The sequence below is a fragment of the Chenopodium quinoa genome, unplaced genomic scaffold (genome assembly GCF_001683475.1).
Source record: "Chenopodium quinoa cultivar QQ74 unplaced genomic scaffold, ASM168347v1, whole genome shotgun sequence".
In the NCBI taxonomy this organism is placed as follows: Eukaryota; Viridiplantae; Streptophyta; class Magnoliopsida; order Caryophyllales; family Amaranthaceae; genus Chenopodium; species Chenopodium quinoa.
In genome coordinates, this window is record NW_018745569.1 from 1,535,420 (window position 1) to 1,554,499 (window position 19,080).

Genomic DNA, 19,080 nt, shown 5'->3' on the forward strand with positions numbered 1-19,080 from the left:
CTAATTGTCTAACTGTTAGACATCTAACTAAGGCGATTAATTGTCCAACTATTAAGCATCTAACTAAGGCGTAATGTTTTAAGTACAATTTGCTTTATAGGGTAATGCAAGACATTTTGCCCCTTGTTAGTACCGAACTAGTTAGACAACTAGAGCTTTTCATTTAATTTGATATGATATATCTCTCTAAAATTTCACTAAATTTTACTGAATTTCAAGCAGTATAGAATCATACCTTTTTGAGTTTTTGGTTATAGAAATACTTCACACGAAGAAGACACTACTGAAGCAAACTTTCACATTAACTTTCCTGCAAGGCTGCAAGAAAAAAACAGTCTGATATTCATTCAAATCACTTGAGTACTTTAATGGTCTACTTAAGAGGGTTTTTCATTTCACCTTGGCAAGGCTATATTCCCCAAATTTCATCATTCTGTCAGCGATGGCATAAATAAGAATTTTCTATCAGAGGAATTCAAAAATTCAACAAACATTTGCTCATAACATGACTTGTTCACTATTGCTTCACTTGGCATTGATGGTCCTGCAGGAAAGTTCAACGACATAGAATTTGCCAAAAATGTTTCACATCTAAATCGGAAGAACGATGCTAACAAGATCAATTACTAACATACCGCTATGTGACACAAGTAAAACCACTTCGTGATGAAAATACCAGTTCAAAAAAATTATTTTATTGTTTCTGAGGAACCGAATCGATGGTCATCAGAAAGCAAAACCACAGCTCTTCTCGGCTTCTATTGTAAGGTATGGCAGTTATAGTTTACAATCAGCCCCATCTCCTCCGGTCCTCTTCTTCATCAACTGGAGTGTACCATGATGGCCGGCGCTTTGAGTTGCTCAACCTATAATTCAGTAGTATCTCTTCATTGCTAATTGCTCGGGTGGACACAAGAACAAGCGATTTCAGGATGGGAATATCAGAAACACCATGAACAGAACTCCCAGACTTGAACCAGAAACTACCAAACCTCTTCATTCTTACTCCCTCTTCATTTCCGAATGATATATTTGGAATATATGTTCTCATATCCTTCTCATCCAACGGAAAATCATATGGGCAAACCATGACATTTGGAACCACATCCTTCGGTGGATGGTTGGCAAAATGAGCAAAGGCCATTGGATTCCGCCGTTCAAGAATCTCACCACGGGTTCCACTTCTGGGACTCTCCAGAGGCTTGCTCAGCATTTTCCATACCCGATCAGAACCAGTCTGAGCAATCTGCTCAGTAAATTTTGCAGCTTGTGGAGAGTTCATTCCATCCCAAAATTCACGGTTATCATTTCCCTCACCCCAAGGCTGGGCATTTATCACAGTACTATCATACCTAGTGATCAAATAAGAGTTGTGTGCATCAACTCTTGGGTATCCAGGAATAAATCGGTAGTATGCTGGGGAATAGACTACTCCAGGATAAATTGCTATCACGGAACCAACATCAGCTTCACCCTCCAGAAATAGACCTCGGCCAGCATCCTTGTGTGGAATTTCAGAAGATCGAACTGCAAGTGAGTAACCTAGATGATCCTTAACACCCTGACTTACATCAGCCAGCTTTAATGGTTTCGTTTCAGGTATAACTGCACTGAAAATGACCCTATAATTAATTTATCTTGAAACAGACATCCGAGAAACTTCAGATTTGGACAGTTTTGTCCTAGGAAATGGAGTTGAAAAAACAAATGACCATATATGCTCAGCAAGCAACAACGAGCAAACAAGCATATGAAAGAGAAAGAGAGGAAATAAATACTGACTGCCAACTTCCAATGGTTTCCTGGGTTAAATATGGAGGACAACATGATGCACCGCAAGATGGAGCAAATTTTGCAAGGTCCAATTCCCTTGAACAAGATGCTCTACCAAACAAGGAGGACAAAATAGGAAAGAAATTCTAACAATGCCACAAAAACCATTAAATTTTGTAATAGGTGCATAAATAGATATATTATACATTTATATTACCTTATTTTAGTCTTTTGGTTTTTTTTTTTTTTTTTTTTAATTAGTACTTTTACGAGTTTTTATTTATTCATCTTTTGGATCTATATTTTTAGTTTTAGTTTTAGTTTTAGTTTTTGTTAGCAAATTAAATTTCATTGCTATCCAGAGAGTATATACAGACACAAACTCACCAAAACAGCAAAAGAACCTCACTTAGGTTCACAAAATTGCATCATTGTCACCTCCCCACTTTATAGGAAGGGTTGAAGGAGACCCTTCATGTGCACGAAACTAAGCTTACAATAACAACACCAGCCTCATAGCAACTACTTTTAAAAACTATAATTCAAACTGTTACTATTAAAAGTCCTATTAAAGAACGGGTTTGAAATGGTGGAGAATGTGAGAATATCATTGAAAAAATGACTACCAGGTTTGGAATGTGGAGCTCTAGAAGTCTCTTTTGCTGGGAGGGTTAATTTAATTAATGCTGTCCTGATAAATCTCCATGCTTAGTGAACCCCAATTGTGTTGTTGCCTAAAAGTATATTGCAAATCATTAATAAGCTCTGTAGGGATTTTTTCTGGTATGGAAAATTTTTAAGGTTGGCAGATTAAGCATGTAGCTTGGGACTTGGGGCATTTAATCTCATACTGCTCATACTCCTAAATCAGAAGCACTTTTAAGTTGGAATGTTGCAGGGGAAGCATGTTTGGGCTGTAAGCATCAAGCAAGATAAGTGGATAACCAATGGGTCAAGTGGGTGCACTCTGTGTACATCCAAAACCAGAATTGGTTTATAAGCCACCTGTTGGCAGCGGTTGTTACTTGTTAGTCTTGGTACTGGTACAAGATTTGCAGTGTGAGGGGTATATTGATGAGAGCTGATCAGTTAGGACAAGGCAACAGTTATATTGAGCTTCTCTGTCAAAACTCTTCAAGATGCATTTGAGAGTTGAGAAAAGATTGATTGGCAGAGACTAGTTGAGCCAAAACACAGGATCATTGCTTAGGTGGCTTTCCAATTCAAGCTGCCAACAGAGGTTTTGATAAATTCACATTTGGTTAGTAATGAATCCTAAATTTCAGTTATGCCCAGACAGCTGAGGAGCAAGCATAAATTCAATAAAATCAGGAGAGGGCTCTTTCTTTTCTTTTCTTTTCTTTTCTTTTTTTTTTTTTATTTTTTTATTTATTTATTTTTTTTTTTTTTTGTGCAGCCTAGGACTACAAGTCCCAAGGAAGGATTAGAAAGTGAAAGTAAATAATCTCATCACACTAAAGTTAGGGTTAGGGACTAGGGTTGTAGGGATAAAGATTGGTTTGATGTGCGACACTGTAAGACAGTATGTAGCTAGGCTTAAAGTCCTTCCTAGAAAGTTTGATATGCACTAGAAGGCATTATAAATTAGTTTGCGTAGTTAATACAATATCTTACGCTTGCTTACAAGAAATTATATTAATAAAATTACATGATTTACATCCATAGCAAGTTAAAGATTGAAGATATCATTGTATTCAAATATTGGATCAATAAGAGGTAGCATAGGCAGAAGATAAATAGCAATGCTATCAACCATTACTTTTCATATTCAAGAAAGAACAAGCTAATTTCAGGAACCTGAAGGAAAAATTACCAGGATGGTTACTAGGAGAGCTTCCAGTACGGCCAAGAGCAAACCTAAGGCCACTTCGTGGCTGATCCTTATCTATTTGTGCAGCTGATTCAAACCGCTCCTCAGTTTTCTTGGCAGGAAGAAGAATTTCATCCATAAGCGTGCATAAATCTTTTATTTGAGAATGAATATTCTCTTGAACTTGCTTTTGTTGGTCAGCCAAGGAAGCTTTGTTGGCCAAATCAATTATTTCCTCCACATCTGCCTCGTCAGCATCTTTTCCTATGCGGTTATAGCTGCAAGCACAAAACATTCGTGAGCAAATGATTTGATACTTTTGTCTCGAATTCTTCACGGTTGGAGACAATGCTGTTTCAGAACAAAAGGGTCAAATTGAACCCCTCTCCCTCCCCAGTCCCCACCCCTACCCTACTTCCATCCCCTGTAGGTGAATATGTCAGGTAATGCCATATTGTGCATATATTGGGATTAGGATTATACAGTACACATATAGTCAAAGCAAATCCATATCTTGTGATGTAAAATTTTTGGGGTTACGTGACTTGTAGAAGAACTGTGAAAACATTATCAATAGAGATACTTCATTAGATGAATTTCACATTGAATGATAGCATGAAAAACTCACATTGAACATCATCTCTCCTAGATAATGATACTAACTCGATGCATAAAAGACACCACCACTACCCATGGACTATGGAGGGTTGTTTCAGAAACATTCTCGGGGAAAGAACTGCAAAAGCCCAAAGGCTCTAAGAATATCAACCTAGTATGAGTAATAGATTTTTAGCGAGAGAGAGAGAGAGAGAGATAGTTTGTGTTGCATCTCCATCATATATTTTTTTATAGATTACACTAAACCATCTTCTTCTCTAGAAATCTCACGGAAAATCCAAGACACTATGAACTTGTATACCAGTCGATAACTAAATGATTTGGCCCTAAATCCAGATGTGTAAGATTACAAGTCCGTTGACACTCAAAAGACTCTTCATAATCACATGGTAAAGACCATAAAAAAAGATCAATTAGCACTAAGTTGAGATGAATTTTGTTCTACCGCTTCTAGTTCATCTTTGGTTCCATACGACAAACAACCAAGATATTCTAACAATATGTCAGGCCACTCCCATGAATCTTAGATTTAATACAACGAAATGGTGCATCTGTGATTACATCAACTTTTACTACGATACATTTGAGAATTGATCATGGCTAATCATGATTTGACAAATTACTTCCCTTTCTTCATCTACCTCAATACCCCTGCTCTCCAACATCACCAATCGAAGGCTATCATACTAAGGAAATCTTTTCCCAACTGAATATTTGCAAGCCATGACACAAAAACTCACTATTCCAAAATTTATGTTGGAAATTTTCAATCTCATGACCCCGTCAACTAATTTCACATCCCAATCACAGCATAACTTTGTAAAAATTACAGCAAACAAGAAATATCAAGATAAAAAATTCTACAATGTCCCATCAAACACATTTATGACAAATATTCCTTTCGTTCCACGAAACATACGGAGTAACAATCATGTTGATAGTGTAATTTGAACTAGTAAAGCAACAACTAAACCTGGAGAAAAAAGTAAACGATTCAAAACATTGAAACCAACCTGGTATAAAGGAAGAGACGATTAATGTCAGCTTCAAATTGGAGACTCCTAGGATCTTTAGCAAAGGTGGGACTTTTAGCAAGAATTTTTACAGCCTGAAAGTAAAATCAACATAATTCAATGCATCATTCACTAAGCATAAATACAAGAAATTCATCACATTTAACTTAGGGTTAAATCAACAAAAATTATAGGATTAAAACTTGAAATAATTGCAATTATACATACTGAAATTGAAACAATTTCACTTAAATGCAAAAATCTCTAGATTCCATAAATCTTACAAACCCAGCAAAAAAATTTGAGATTGATTGTGAAGTAGCAACTAATGTATGAAACTAATCACAAAATGGTAGAAGATGAAAATGAACAGTATTGAAGCAAATGTAAATGGGTAGAGAGAAAACAAACCTCTTGAAATTTCTGGAATAGAAACGCCATTTTTTATCTGCACTTTTTTTTTGGCGAAAACTCAAAACGCCATTTGTGCAAAATGAGCTCTTTCTTTTTTGGATGGCCAAACAACGAGCTTATAACTACTCGTATATATTGAGTACAACAATATTAAAAGGACGATAAGTTAGAGGCTAGGCACTTAGGCAGTGGCTCACTGGCTCCGTGGCTCAGGCTAGCCTAGTGAACCACTCAACTTGGCGCGGGATAAACATGGTCTGACACGTTTTATTTTTAGATGGCTGCGTCACTGCATGTTATTTTTGGGATTTTTTTTAATGTCAGATCTATAATAGAACAACCTACGGAGTAAGAGGTAGGTTGTGTCATGATTTTGGAGTGGTCGGCTAGCCGACATGAAATGAACGTGATTATCCAAACGATGTCTATTTAACCTCATTCTTCACGGTTTTTCTATTGCGGGCCAGATATTTGGAAGTAGGGAGATAAGGTAAAGGAATTTGTTACCTCACTTGGTAGAATCAAACTTTAGACCTCTAGGATGTAAAGTAAAACTCTTACCAAGTGAGTTAAAACTTTGTTGGTCAAAACCCAAGCCTACATTTTTTTCGGTTGGTCAGAAGGTCGGGCCCTATTATGCAAGAACTTTTCACAAGTTCACCCGACCCAAGTTAACAGACTAGGCTATTTGGGATTGGGGGGAAAGGCAATATGAGGGAATCCCCACCCTAAATAGCTTCTAGTGGAGTTTGATCCTAGTGAAGTACTCCGTACTTTCTATGTTTTTTTAATAATATTGCATCACTTGCCTTTTAAGAAAGTTTCACAAATATTGCATTACTTGTCTTTTAAGAAAATTTCACAAATATTGCATGATTTGCAACACTTGCCTTTTAAGAAAGTTTCACAAATATTGCACTATATTCATTTTAGGGAAAATTATATCTATGTTCAAATTGTTCACAATGGAAATACATAGGTCCTGTTTGGCAAAAGTAGCGGTAGTGGGTAGCTTTTAGCGATCGAGTAGCGGGTAGCTGTTAAGGTAGCAAGTAGCTGTCAATTAGTAGTGGGTAGAGGTTAGCTGTCAAGGTAACGGTTGATAGTATGAGTGTTTGGCAAAAGTAGCGGTTGCAATACTTCAAAATTCATATAAATATTAATTAAAAAGTAATAAAAATTTGTCAAACGCTACCCGCTACTTCTAAACGCTACTATTTTAACGTTTGAAAAAAGCTACCTAAACGCTACCTCTATCGCTAACCGCTACTAGAATCGCTACTTTGCCAAACACTCTGAATTTTTTTTTGGGTAGTGTTTTGACTAGTCAAAACGCTAATCGCTACCTAAAACGCTTCCACCAAACAGCGTCATACTATACCCTTACTTTACAGCACTTGTATTTTTAGTTTATGTTTTACAATCACATGGACAATTTTGTAATTTTACCTTCTCTTTCATCCTTTTTCCACTAGACCAAACCTAATACAAGCCTGCTTAAATAATTTAACTATGTGCTTTTTTGTTATCAATAAATTAGAATTTAAAAGAATGGAAGAAGTGTTATTTTATTTTATTTTATTTATTTGAAAAGAAAGAAGTGTTATTTTGTTTTGGAAGGGGGAGACCGTACAAAAATTTATTCACTGTATTCATATAAAATTATCATACACAACTTACATACAAGTATACAATATATAATTTTACAAATAGTGTGTTTTCTGTGTGGCTAGTGGCCGGGGTTACTTATTCGAAGGTTACTCAGTTAATCAAGGGTTACTTATTTTGGGGTTACTCAGTCGGTTAGCGCGTTTCTGTGTGGCTGGGCACGCCGTGTGGCCGGCTGACACACGCCAAAACATTTAACGGGTAACCCCTGACCGATTGAATAACTCCTGAATACACTACACGAAAAGAGGAAATTGGCAACGGTTCAAACCCCCCAAAGGCAACGGTTTTGAACCGTTGAGTATTTGAGGGTTGCCAAATCCCAAAATAATTGGCAACGGTTCAAAACCGCTGCCAACTCAAGCAACTGGCAACGGTTAACCGTTGCCATTGACCATGGCGCCCTTTTTTTTTGTTTTTAAAAATAATTGGCAACGGTTAACCGTTGCCAATTGCTTGAGTTGGCAACGGTTAACCGTTGCCATTGACCTTGGCGCGCTTTTTTTTTTTTTTTTTTTTTATAAATATTGGCAACGGTTAACCGTTGCCATTGACCTGTATTTTTTTTTTTTGGCTGCAATATTATTAATATTATAATATTAATATTAATAATAATTATTATTAATATTATAATAGTGATAATAATAATAATTATTATGATAATAGTAACAATAATTAGTATTATTAATAACAAAACATAAATAATAATAACAATCGCAAGAGATGATATAAATTAGAAAAATGTTTTATGTATAGTACATAATTAGTAAGCTAATGCTAGGATTGATGTAGTAGCTAGCTAGTAAACAATATTTACAAATTAGATGTGATGTAGGTCGCCAACATCTCCCGAATTACATGGAGTTCCTCGCTCGTGTATGGCTGTCCCGTTTGCCCCTTGCAAAACTTAGAATACACAAAATGTGAGTTAGTAGAAGTGAATTAATAATAATTGGGGTTAGTTAAATGTGACTAATGCTTGAGATTACAAGAAAAGAGCAAGTAAGTGGTTTTGGGACGCAATTTCAACCAAAATGACTCAAGTAAGGCCATTTTGGCTACTAGGATGCCTATTTTCTATAATTCTTGTCTATTGAACTCATATAACTTATTTATTATTATATGATATCTTAGATACAAAAAAAAAAAAAAATCAAAAAAAATAACAGTTAAGACATAGTCATTATCACTGTTAGTTATCATTAGTTATAGGTGACTAATGCTTGAGATTACAAGAAAAGAGCAAGTAAGAGGTTTTGGGACGCAATTTCAACCAAAATGGCCCAAGTAAGGCCATTTTGGCTACTAGGATGCCTATTTTCTATATTTCTTGTCTATTGAACTCATAACTTGTTAAAACATGTCATAATCATTTAGTTATAGGTGCCTAATGCCTGAGATTACAAGAAATGAGCAAGTAAGAGGTTTTGGGACGCAATTTCAACCAAAATGGCCCAAGTAAGGCCATTTTGGCTACTAGGATGACTATTTTCTATATTTCTTGTCTATTGAACTCATAACTTGTTAAAACATGTCATAATCACTTAGTTATAGGTTACTAATGCTTGAGATTACAAGAAAAGAGCAAGTAAGTGGTTTTGGGACGCAATTTCAACCAAAATGGCATACCTCTTCAAGCTGACGTGTGTCTGTACAATGACTCATCACTATGTCATACATGAATCTCATCACGTATAGGCCACAGTCAACTCCGTTTTCCTGTTGTGCGCACTAGCATGAGGAACAAAGCACATGAATCAAAATGCATAGCAAATAAGCAACATCTTAAGCATTGTAAAGTAAGAAAATCACAACATCATGGGTGAATTACCTTGGGTGCTTTCCATGTAGGACCTCAAGGAGATCGAGGATTTATCTTCTTCATGGTAATACAAAAAATCAAAGTAATAAGTTCAAATTTGACTAGTATAATTAATACATATGAGTTAAGATATGAAAATGAATAACAAGAAGTGAAACAAACTAGATGCTTACTTTTGCAGTATGGACCTCACGAGGCGCTTTCTTACTTGAGGTAACCGAGCAGAATCAAAGTAGAAGATTGTGTTACTGGAAACACAAATCACAAGTAGGGTCCAATGATAACTACACACGAGACAAACAAATCAATAGTTAGCCTATTACAACAAATAAACTGGGAAAACAAATGAACTTGACTAGCATAATCAGACGTACTCCTCATAGTATGGGACGAATATAAACTTGTCTCCCGCACTCACTGATTGCCTGATACCCCGTTCAGCATAGTACAACACGTCAGCGGAGTTGCCTAAGATTCTAATAATGGACATCTGCTCAGGGCACAACCACCCAACTTGACAAGGAGATTCAAGCTCCCATATTTGCTCCTGGAGTGCTCTGCATGCATGATAACAAAATGTTAATCGAAAACCAAACGACAAACACCACTAAACTGAATAACATAAATTGAGTACCAGTTGAATTACCTCATGGATATTTGAATGAGGGAAATGTTAAGCATTGCACCACTTAGAAATTCCTTCACATCTTCTTTGAATAGCCATGTCGTTACATCATCATCGTAGTGAAACATTTTCTTAGGAAGTTGGATTTGGATGGGGCTGTCATTAGGCAACACGCAAACACGGTTATGCAAATAAGCTAACTCCTGAGATAGCAATTGAAGCACCGTGTCTTCAACTAATGGAGTAGCTTGCGTAGCTGAACCTTGTGAAGGGCTCTTCATCGACGCTTTTCCACTCACCGAGCCATGTTCACTCCTATTCTTTGGCCCCTCCACCCTCTTCTTTGGAGTTTGGCTTTTCCTCGATGGCTAATAAGACAAATCCACACAAATGGTTAGAAAAGATTTCCATCCAACTCTTGGGAAGAAAAGATTAAAGCGTGAAGTCTAAATCTTAATTACCTGGTTCATCAACTGTATCCAAGCAGATGGCCATTGCACAAAACTACCTTTTGCTGCCCAGAGTGTAGTATAATCATCCTCCTCTACGGGCACAGGTATGAGGATGTCCTCGAACCCGGGAACCACAGAATGGATCCCGACAGAATAATGCTCAGGAAGAAGAGGTCGAAGATGGACCGTACCTTGTTCGGCCGGTTGTGCACTACCATAGGCAACAACATTCTAAGGTCCATCATATGATTCGCCCGGGTGAAGAAGTTCACAACGGGTCTCTTCCTGCACCAATTAGGAATATACTTCATTTAAATATTCATAACTAAATATCTTATGTGTAATATAGGAGTTAATTCAAGCATTGAGCTAAAATCATGAAAAATGGGCAAGTTAGAACTCATTTTGCCCATTTTGAACCATAAATACTCTAAATGAACCTAAAACTTGTGAAGTTGATTTTTTAATGTTGTTTCAAGCCATAAATATTCATAACTAAGTATCTCAGGTGTAATATAGGATTTAATTCAAGCATTGAGCTAAAATCATGAAAAATGGGCAAGTTAGAACTCATTTTGGCCATTTTGAACCGTAAATACTCTATATGAACCTAAAACTTGTGAAGTTGCTTTTTAAATGTTGTTTCAAGCCATAAACATTCATAACTAAGTATCTTAGGTGTAATATAGGAGTTAATTCAAGCATTGAGCTAAAATCATGAAAAATGGGCAAGTTAGAACTCATTTTGGCCATTTTGAACCGTAAATACTCTATATGAACCTAAAACTTGTGAAGTTGCTTTTTTTATGTTGTTTCAAGCCATAAATATTCATAACTAAGTATCTTCGGTGTAATATAGGAGTTAATTCAAGCATTGAGCTAAAATCATGAAAAATGGGCAAGTTAGAACTCATTTTGCCCATTTTGAACCGTAAACACTTTAAATGAACCTAAAACTTGTGAAATTGCTTTTTTTTTTTATGTTGTTTCAAGCCATAAATATTCATAACTAAGTATCTTAGGCGCAAAAAAAAAAAAAAAAAAAACCAAAACGAGTGAAAAAAAAAAAAAACCGGAAACCGGGCGGGAAGGGCAGCGTGTGCACAGCGAGGAGGCTGCACAGCTGCTGCAGTGCAGCTGCAGCCTCCTCGCGTGATTCCTCACAGCCTCCTCACAGCTGCAGCCTCCTCGAGAAGGAGAAGGAGGAGGAGGAGAAGGAGAAGGAGAAAGAGAAGAGAAGGAGGAAGAGAAGGAGGAGGAGGAGGAGGAGAAGGAGAAGGAGAAAGAGAAGGAGGAGAAGGAGAAGGAGAAAGAGAAGGAGGAGAAGGAGAAGGAGAAGGAGAAGGAGAAGGAGAAGGAGGAGAAAGGAGAAGGAGGAGGAGAATGAGGAGAAGGAGAAGGAAGAGCAAACAACAACAACACATCACATCAACAAAGCAACACCAACAACACAACACAGCGAAGAAACACCATTTCACAGCCAACTTAACCATTTCACAACACAATCCAAAAACCAATATCATTATCCAAACAAGTAAGTAAAAAATCACCTGTAGAATAGGAAAGTCATGAGGTGTCGGAGTATCCAGCCCCCTTGAGTTCGCATGTGAAGGAGTACCAATCTGCAATAGTGGTATTGATAGTGAAACATTAATTAGAACCGTACCCACGTAACTCAACATATCAAAACCTATAGAGTTGAATTCTAATCACGTACCTCCTCGCGTGCATTTATCTCCTGTTCTCCTTCTCTTCGTGGGTGGCTACTTGAGTCGGCCGGTGTTGTCGAGGAAAAGGGCAAGGTCGGCAAATTCATTTGCTTCGCCCATGCATTGAACTCTTCGCGCATCTCATTGCGCACTTGTTCTTTAATTGATGCCACTGTGGCATCGAAGTTCTGTGGCGAGTTCACACTTGCTCGGGATCTTCCAGATTTGGTATATTCGGGACCCATTACCTTCTCCCATCCTAGCAAGCTCCCCCAGCACCTAATACCCGTCCCTGATGGTAGGGCTTTCCCATAGCCAAGGTGAAGGGATCCTTCTCTACCGTCGGGACGAGCTTGCCTTCAACAAGCTCTCCAGTGTACTCAAGCTGTAGCAAAAACAAAATGGCAACATGAAGTAAGTGTTTATATAAAGTGATATACATGCAAATGAATAAAGTAGTTCACTAGTTCATAGTTGCTTACTAGCTTATCTGTCATTTCTTTGGTTTCCGGAGCCTTGATGGACCATTTTCCGGTTTTCTTGTCCCGCGAATGCATAGAGCAAAAGAAATCCCCAGCACGACTCACCAAAGTACTGGTCGTGGAGTCAGATGGCGCTGTGGAGGACCCTAGAAGCGCAATGGGGTATACTCCTTCACTCACCCACGTATCCCTCCATTCATCATACGTCATTGCTCCCATATGATGGTGGTATTGCTTTTGCAATGCATTCCTGGAATTCTGCTCCCTCATTTCCTACATAAAAAGATATATATGTTAGTTTCATTACTAATAAAAAAGACGATAAATTACAACACAATTTTCATCAGAGTTCTTTAAACTTACAATTTCTTCTTTTTTTTCATTTTTGAAGAACGAAAGCTTCCCAATCATCCTTCGATATGCTAGGCCATATTTGCCAAGGGAGTTTCTCTTCATCGATGACATCATCATCACTGCCACCTCCTTTCTTGTTCTTTGGTTTCCTCACAAGTTTCTTTGTGATAAACCGACGAACTAAGTTACACTTGAAGCTTCTGAATCTTGCCGCAAGTAAGGATTCAAACACCCTTCGCTTGGCGTACTCATTTGGAATGTTAAATAGACTCTGCAAGCACAAATAACAAACATTATTAGTTTGCCAATAACATAAAAATAAATTGAAATTGTTTATAAATAATCACATCAAAAAAAACTTACCCTAGTATCATTCCAAAACGTGTCAATCAAGCCTGTAGGTACGTCGCTCATACGAAGCGTAATGGGGATTTTGCGCGTACAAATCCCAACTTGACCAGCATACTGACGACGCCATTTACCTGAGGGTTGCCCTACCCTGTCATACTCCAAGACCATAGGACCGACAGGTTTCTTGAAAGCTGTCGTCGGACCCCTCTGCTTTTTCTTCGCTGGTGCCTGCACCCCCCCTCCACTTTGATCCTCACGAAACGGCTCCATAATGTTATTATCGATTGGAGGCGCTTGCTCAGCTGCAATTTCAAACTCATCTATCATTCTCTCCAATACATCTTGCGCCTGATCTTCTGGCTCACCCAAATCAGGTTCCTTGTTCACATCATACAGCTAGTCCCCATCATTAGATGAATCATCCTCATTAGATTCAACATCCTCAACTCGAACACGGTATGGATCGTCCGCCATTAGATGTTAAAACCTGTCATTACAAACATAACACGTTATTAGCTGCTGAATTGTAAGGTAAACTTATAATCATATATAAATTGCTGAATTATAATACAAATAAACATAGAAAATGGTGAAGCAAGTTACTTTATGTCATTTAAAAGAATATAAGAAAAATGGGCAAGTAATTCAACAATTTCATTCAGTTTCACCTAAAATGTGAATTTTTAATTCTTTCTACGCCTGCAATTCAAACTAACAGAAAATATATAGTACCTCAATCTAATATTCCTTCATCGTGGTCTGATCTCATGTAATTGGCTTGGTCGTCTATCTCATTTGGCACAGCAGGTCTAGAAACAGTGAAAGGTGCCGAGTCATCAAAGGCATCATATTCTTCCTCATCCTCGACATCTCCAACGCCAAGGATTCTTCTTTTGTCGGCTAGCACAATAGACCATTTTGAGTCGTTAGGGTCAAATACGTAAAACACCTACTTAGCTTGAGATGCAAGGATGAATGGTTCCACACTATCATTCAGGTTGCCAAGATCTACAAGAGTAAAGTCATCAAATTTGACGTTACGCCTGATATTATCAACCCACTTACACCGGAAAAGAGCAATCGTGAAGTCATAATAATCAAGCTCCCATATTTCTTGAATTCGACCGTAGTATGACAACTCTGCATCAACGGGTGATTTATCCTTAGCACTTGCAAACTCCCTTGACGATGCCACAACCGTTACACCACTGTTTTGGGTCGAGGACGATTTCAAATCTTGACGCTCAGTCCAAAATGTGTACCCATTTATGTCATATCCCTCAAATGAGCGAACATCATCCCTAGGACCATAAGCAAGCCACCTTACTATAGTTGTGACACTCTCATCCATTCCACCCATCACTCGATCACGAAACCAACTCACAAACTTCTTATTGTGCAATTGCATCAGTGCCCTTTCACCTTTCGACGGAAACTCATCACGCAAACTAGCCATGTGCTCGTCTAAATATGGGTGAACATCTGCAACATGGTGCAACACATAAAGGTGTGCTTGTAAGAACTTCTCTCGATCAGGTGACATTCGTTTTGACCCGATTGTGCCATGACCATCAAGTTTACCTTCATGTCGAGAAGTAGGAATACCAATAGGTTCAGCAACGGCTACATAGTCGGCCACAAAATTACCAATCTCCTCGGCCACGGTCCCTTGAATCATACTTCCTTCCGGGTGAGCCCGATTCCTAACTTTATCTTGCAATGTACCCATGTGTCTTTCAAAAGGATAGCACCACCTCAAGAACACTGGACCGCACAACTTAATCTCACGCACCAAATGAAGAATCAAATGCACCATTATGTCGAAAAACGAGGGCGGGAAGTACCTCTCAAATTTGCACAAAGTCACAACAACATCCGCCTGTAAAGCATCAAGTGTACAAGGATCAAGCACTTTGCTACATATTGTATTGAAAAACGAACAGAGGCTTGTAATAGCTTCCCTCACGTGCTTTGGCAAAATACCACGTATTGCAATTGGTAGAAAAACTTGCATCAGAACATGACAATCATGGGATTTCATACTTGTCAGCTTCAATTCTCCATTTAAGGATACAAATCTTTTCATGTTAGATGCGTACCCTGATGGAACCTTAATGCCATACAGACATTCACAAAACATCCGTTTTTCTACCCTTGACAATGTGTAGCAAGCGGAGGTAAATAGGGCTTCCCCTCTTTGGCTTTTCCCTCATTTTTCTTCTTCGACGCATCCGCGGCCTTTCCCTTTCCCTTTTTCGAACCCATTTCTTTTTCCTTTTCCTGTTCCTTTCCCTTACTAACCCTTTGCTGAACCCACAATTCTGGACGCACCCCCATCTTTTCCAAATCTAAACGTGCACCCTTTCCGTCCTTTGTCTTGTTTTGAATATTCATCAGCGTTCCCACAAGAGCGTCACACACATTCTTCTCTATATGCATTACATCAAGACAGTGCCTAACGTCATGTTCTTTCCAGTACGGGAGCAACCAAAAGATTGATTCTTTTTTAAAGAGAGCAACTGATTCCGCCGCTTTTTCAGATTTCCCAAATACTGTTCGTACACCCTTAACCCGAGCGTAAACCTCCTCACAGTTAGTGGCCTAGGAGCAGTCCCCTATTCCACTGTCCCATCGAAAGCCTTTTTCTGTCGACGGTACGGGTGATCGCGCCGGAGCAACCTTCTTGTCCTCAAATACACCTCTTTGAAAGAATGATCAAGGCGTCTGCTTGGCGTATCATCAATACAAATGGGACATGCCTTTTTCCCTTTATTCTTATACCCAGACAAGTTGCCATATGCAGGAAAATCATTAACGGTCCAATAAGAGCTGCACGCAATGTGAACATCTCATTCTTATGAGCATCAAACACGGAAACCCCTTCGTCCCACATCTTTCTCAAATCATCAACCAGTGGCCCAAGATACACATCTATATCGTTTCCAGGTTGCCTTGGCCCCGATATCAAAAGTGAAAGCATTACATATTTTCGTTTCATGCACAACCAAGGAGGCAAATTGTAGATCATTAAAAGTACCGGCCATGTGCTGTGCTGGGTACTAAGAGTGCCAAATGGATTCATCCCGTCAGTGCACAAACCAAGCCTTAAATTTCTGACTTCATCACCAAATTCCCCAAACTTCATATCAAGGTTCTTCCATTGCCGGGAGTCGGCTGGGTGCTTTAGCATTCTGTTTTTCTTTCTTCCCTCTGCATGCCACCTCAAGTTTTTAGCGTCTTTTGGTAAAGAGAACAGACGCTTAAACCTTGGAATTATGGGAAGATACCACAACACCTTAGCAGAAGGTCCCTTCGTACTAGCATTGCAACTCTTGCGCTTGTAGGGCGACTTCTTGCATCGTGGACACTCCTCCAATTGTTCATATTCATTTCGGTAAAGAATACAATCATTAGGACATGCATGTATCTTCTTATACTCCAAACCAAATGGACACATGAGCTTCTTAGCGTAATAGTAAGACTTAGGAATTTCATTCCCATCGGACAACATCTCACTTAACACGCTCAACAAGGAAGTAAAACTATTGTCCGTCCACCCATGCTTCGACTTAATGTTAAAAAGTGTTAGCACGACACTTAGTTTGGAGTATTTTTGGCACCCAGGATACAAAGGCTTTTTAGAAGCCTCCGATAATGACTCAAACACGTCACCTTCAAAACCACGCATCATCTCATCCACACCTTCATCCTCAACCTCATCCACATGATCATCCTCAAATCCCTCCTCAGCACCATCATCAATAATATGTTCATCATCATTATTCTTGTATTCCTCGTCCACACGAATGTCATTGCTTCTATCATCATGCACATCATTCCCAATAACATCCCCATTGTACTCTCCTTCTTCACCGTGCCAAATATTTAAGCCTAAACCCACGACAAACTACATGATCTCTGATGATATCAACAGTATTGACCACCTTCACATTATTACAATCAACACAAGGACAATAGAGGCACTCGAAACCCATTCTACGCTGATAAGCTAAAGCCCTCTCGCAAAACTCTTGAACCCCATCAAAGAATTCCAATGTATCACGTCTACCATACATCCAGCCACGATCCTTCTCCATTAAGCAATTTGTCTCTAAACATGCAACATATTACGAACAATAATGTATAATTGCTACATCTACTATATACATAAATCAAATTCAAACACACACCATGCATATAACTTTCATATACATACACAAATGAATATATGCTTCCAAAGGGTCCTTATCACTCCAACCTAACCCATCCTTGAACGTTTACTCTCACTAGTGAATGTATGTCAACTTTCCAATTTTAAGGAAAATCCGGCAGCATTTCACCCCAGTTCTCCAAGTACACGACGTAGGTAATTACTTACCCACATATGTACCCAGAGAACATGGTGATCGAGGAAATGGTAAGCCAAGATGTTCCTTAAAATCGAAAAAAAGGACATACATTCACCACCTAAGTGAGAGTAAACGTTCAAGAACAGTCCCAACCGGGGACTATTTAAGACTTTCTCCTAATGATAAAGCCTTGAACGGGTATCTAGGCATATGATGATGCAATGCAAACATTTCATATATTTATTGTTGTATTTAGTTTGTCATGAAAAAACTTTTATTAAGACAATAAAGAGATATATATATATATATATATATATATATATATATATATATATATATATATATATATATATATATAAGTATATAATATATAGCTTATTAGAGGAAGTGTTATAATTCATACCAATACAATGGATAATGTATTCTTTTTAACTTCGCACTTGAGGTATGTATGTAGTCTTCAAGCTTAAACTTGAACTTCAAGTCACATATGAATCTATAAAAACGCAAAAAGAAAAAACAAAACAAAAAACAAAAGTTAGTAAGTATGAGAAATGGATAATAAGAAAAAATAGGGCCATATATATAATTAAGGAATAAGAGAGAAAATGGGGCAACAAACCACACCAACCACAAAAGGTAAAACACAAAAAGGACAAATATAAGTTACTTCAAACAATTTCTATATTAATTAGGGCAACAAATAACCAAAACTTGGGACATATTCCCCATAGGAACATCATCAATGGAGAATTTCAATACTCCTTAACACATGGCTACATATTGTCTTTTTTTTTTTTTTTTTTTTTGGAAAATAAGAAAAATTTTTATTACTAAAGAATGAACAAATAAAACTTACAAACAAGGAAATACCAAAAACACGAGACAAAACCAGCCCGAGGGCACACAACCACAACTACCACCCAACAATGTTCAAAGCCACCTTCTAGGAAAGGTGCCACGAACATTGAGGGGCACTACCTAGCCTCAAACAAGAAGGGACCTTCTAGGAAGGGTACTTCGAGCAAGGACTAGGACAACGAAAACACCCAAAACAAGAATAAAACAAAACCAAACATATGAGTTTTACCTAGAAGCCCACCCACAGCAGCCTTAGCCCACCCACAGCAGCCTGCAGCAACCTCAGCCCACCCACAGCCAAACCAGCCAAAATCTCTCCATAATAATACTATGAATTATTCAATCAAATAAAACATTCCATCAAACCTTTTTACATTGAACAAAACATGCTATAAGCTTTTTACCTAAACTTCATTCACAAATACCACACACGCCAGCATTCTAAACTAATCATGCACTTTCGAGTATTGTCTGCCAGCATTTTCTACCAATCATGCACTTCTGAGTATTAATAATCACTGGTCAAGCAAATTTAGGCAAGCTTTGAAGAACGAAATTCAAATTACTTGAAATAAGAACCTACATTTCCTGTACCCAAGTATATATGTGGATGGAGGGTCGTTGTGGAGGGGGGTCGTACGTGCGCTTGTAGTTGAGAAACCCTATATTTCAAGATACTAATTACAATTACTAAAATGCAAAACAAATCCTCAAAAAAAAGGCATGAATTTGAAGGAATTCAATGGAGTAATTGAAAC

General features: G+C 38.1%; 1 protein-coding gene across 2 annotated transcripts; it reads right to left on the reverse strand.

Moving 5' to 3' along the window:
• Nucleotides 1-294: 294 nt before the first annotated feature.
• LOC110716271 lies at nucleotides 295-5,773 on the reverse strand. Of its 2 annotated transcripts, XR_002510458.1 has the most exons (5): nucleotides 5,647-5,773; nucleotides 5,236-5,330; nucleotides 3,608-3,882; nucleotides 636-1,605; nucleotides 295-544 (listed from the first exon to the last, which is right to left on the reverse strand). XR_002510458.1 is itself a non-coding variant. In XM_021894880.1 (4 exons), exons 1-4 carry the CDS (start codon nucleotides 5,674-5,676, stop codon nucleotides 791-793), a joined length of 1,215 nt encoding a protein of 404 aa, XP_021750572.1. In that variant the 5' UTR covers nucleotides 5,677-5,773; the 3' UTR covers nucleotides 295-790. The 2 variants fall into 2 exon arrangements, 1 of the variants encoding a protein (XP_021750572.1); XM_021894880.1 differs by having other exon boundaries at nucleotides 295-1,605.
• Nucleotides 5,774-19,080: the final 13,307 nt, after the last annotated feature.

Bases quoted from the DNA above. Each gene is read 5' to 3' on its own strand.
- LOC110716271 (XM_021894880.1), bottom strand. From the start codon at position 5,676: ATGGCGTTTCTATTCCAGAAATTTCAAGAG. The intron at 3,883-5,235 runs GTTGGTTTCAAT...TTGTGCTTGCAG, and splicing joins CGTCTCTTCCTTTATACCAG to CTATAACCGCATAGGAAAAG. The intron at 1,606-3,607 runs GTAATTTTTCCT...TTTTCAGTGCAG, and splicing joins CTCTCCTAGTAACCATCCTG to TTATACCTGAAACGAAACCA.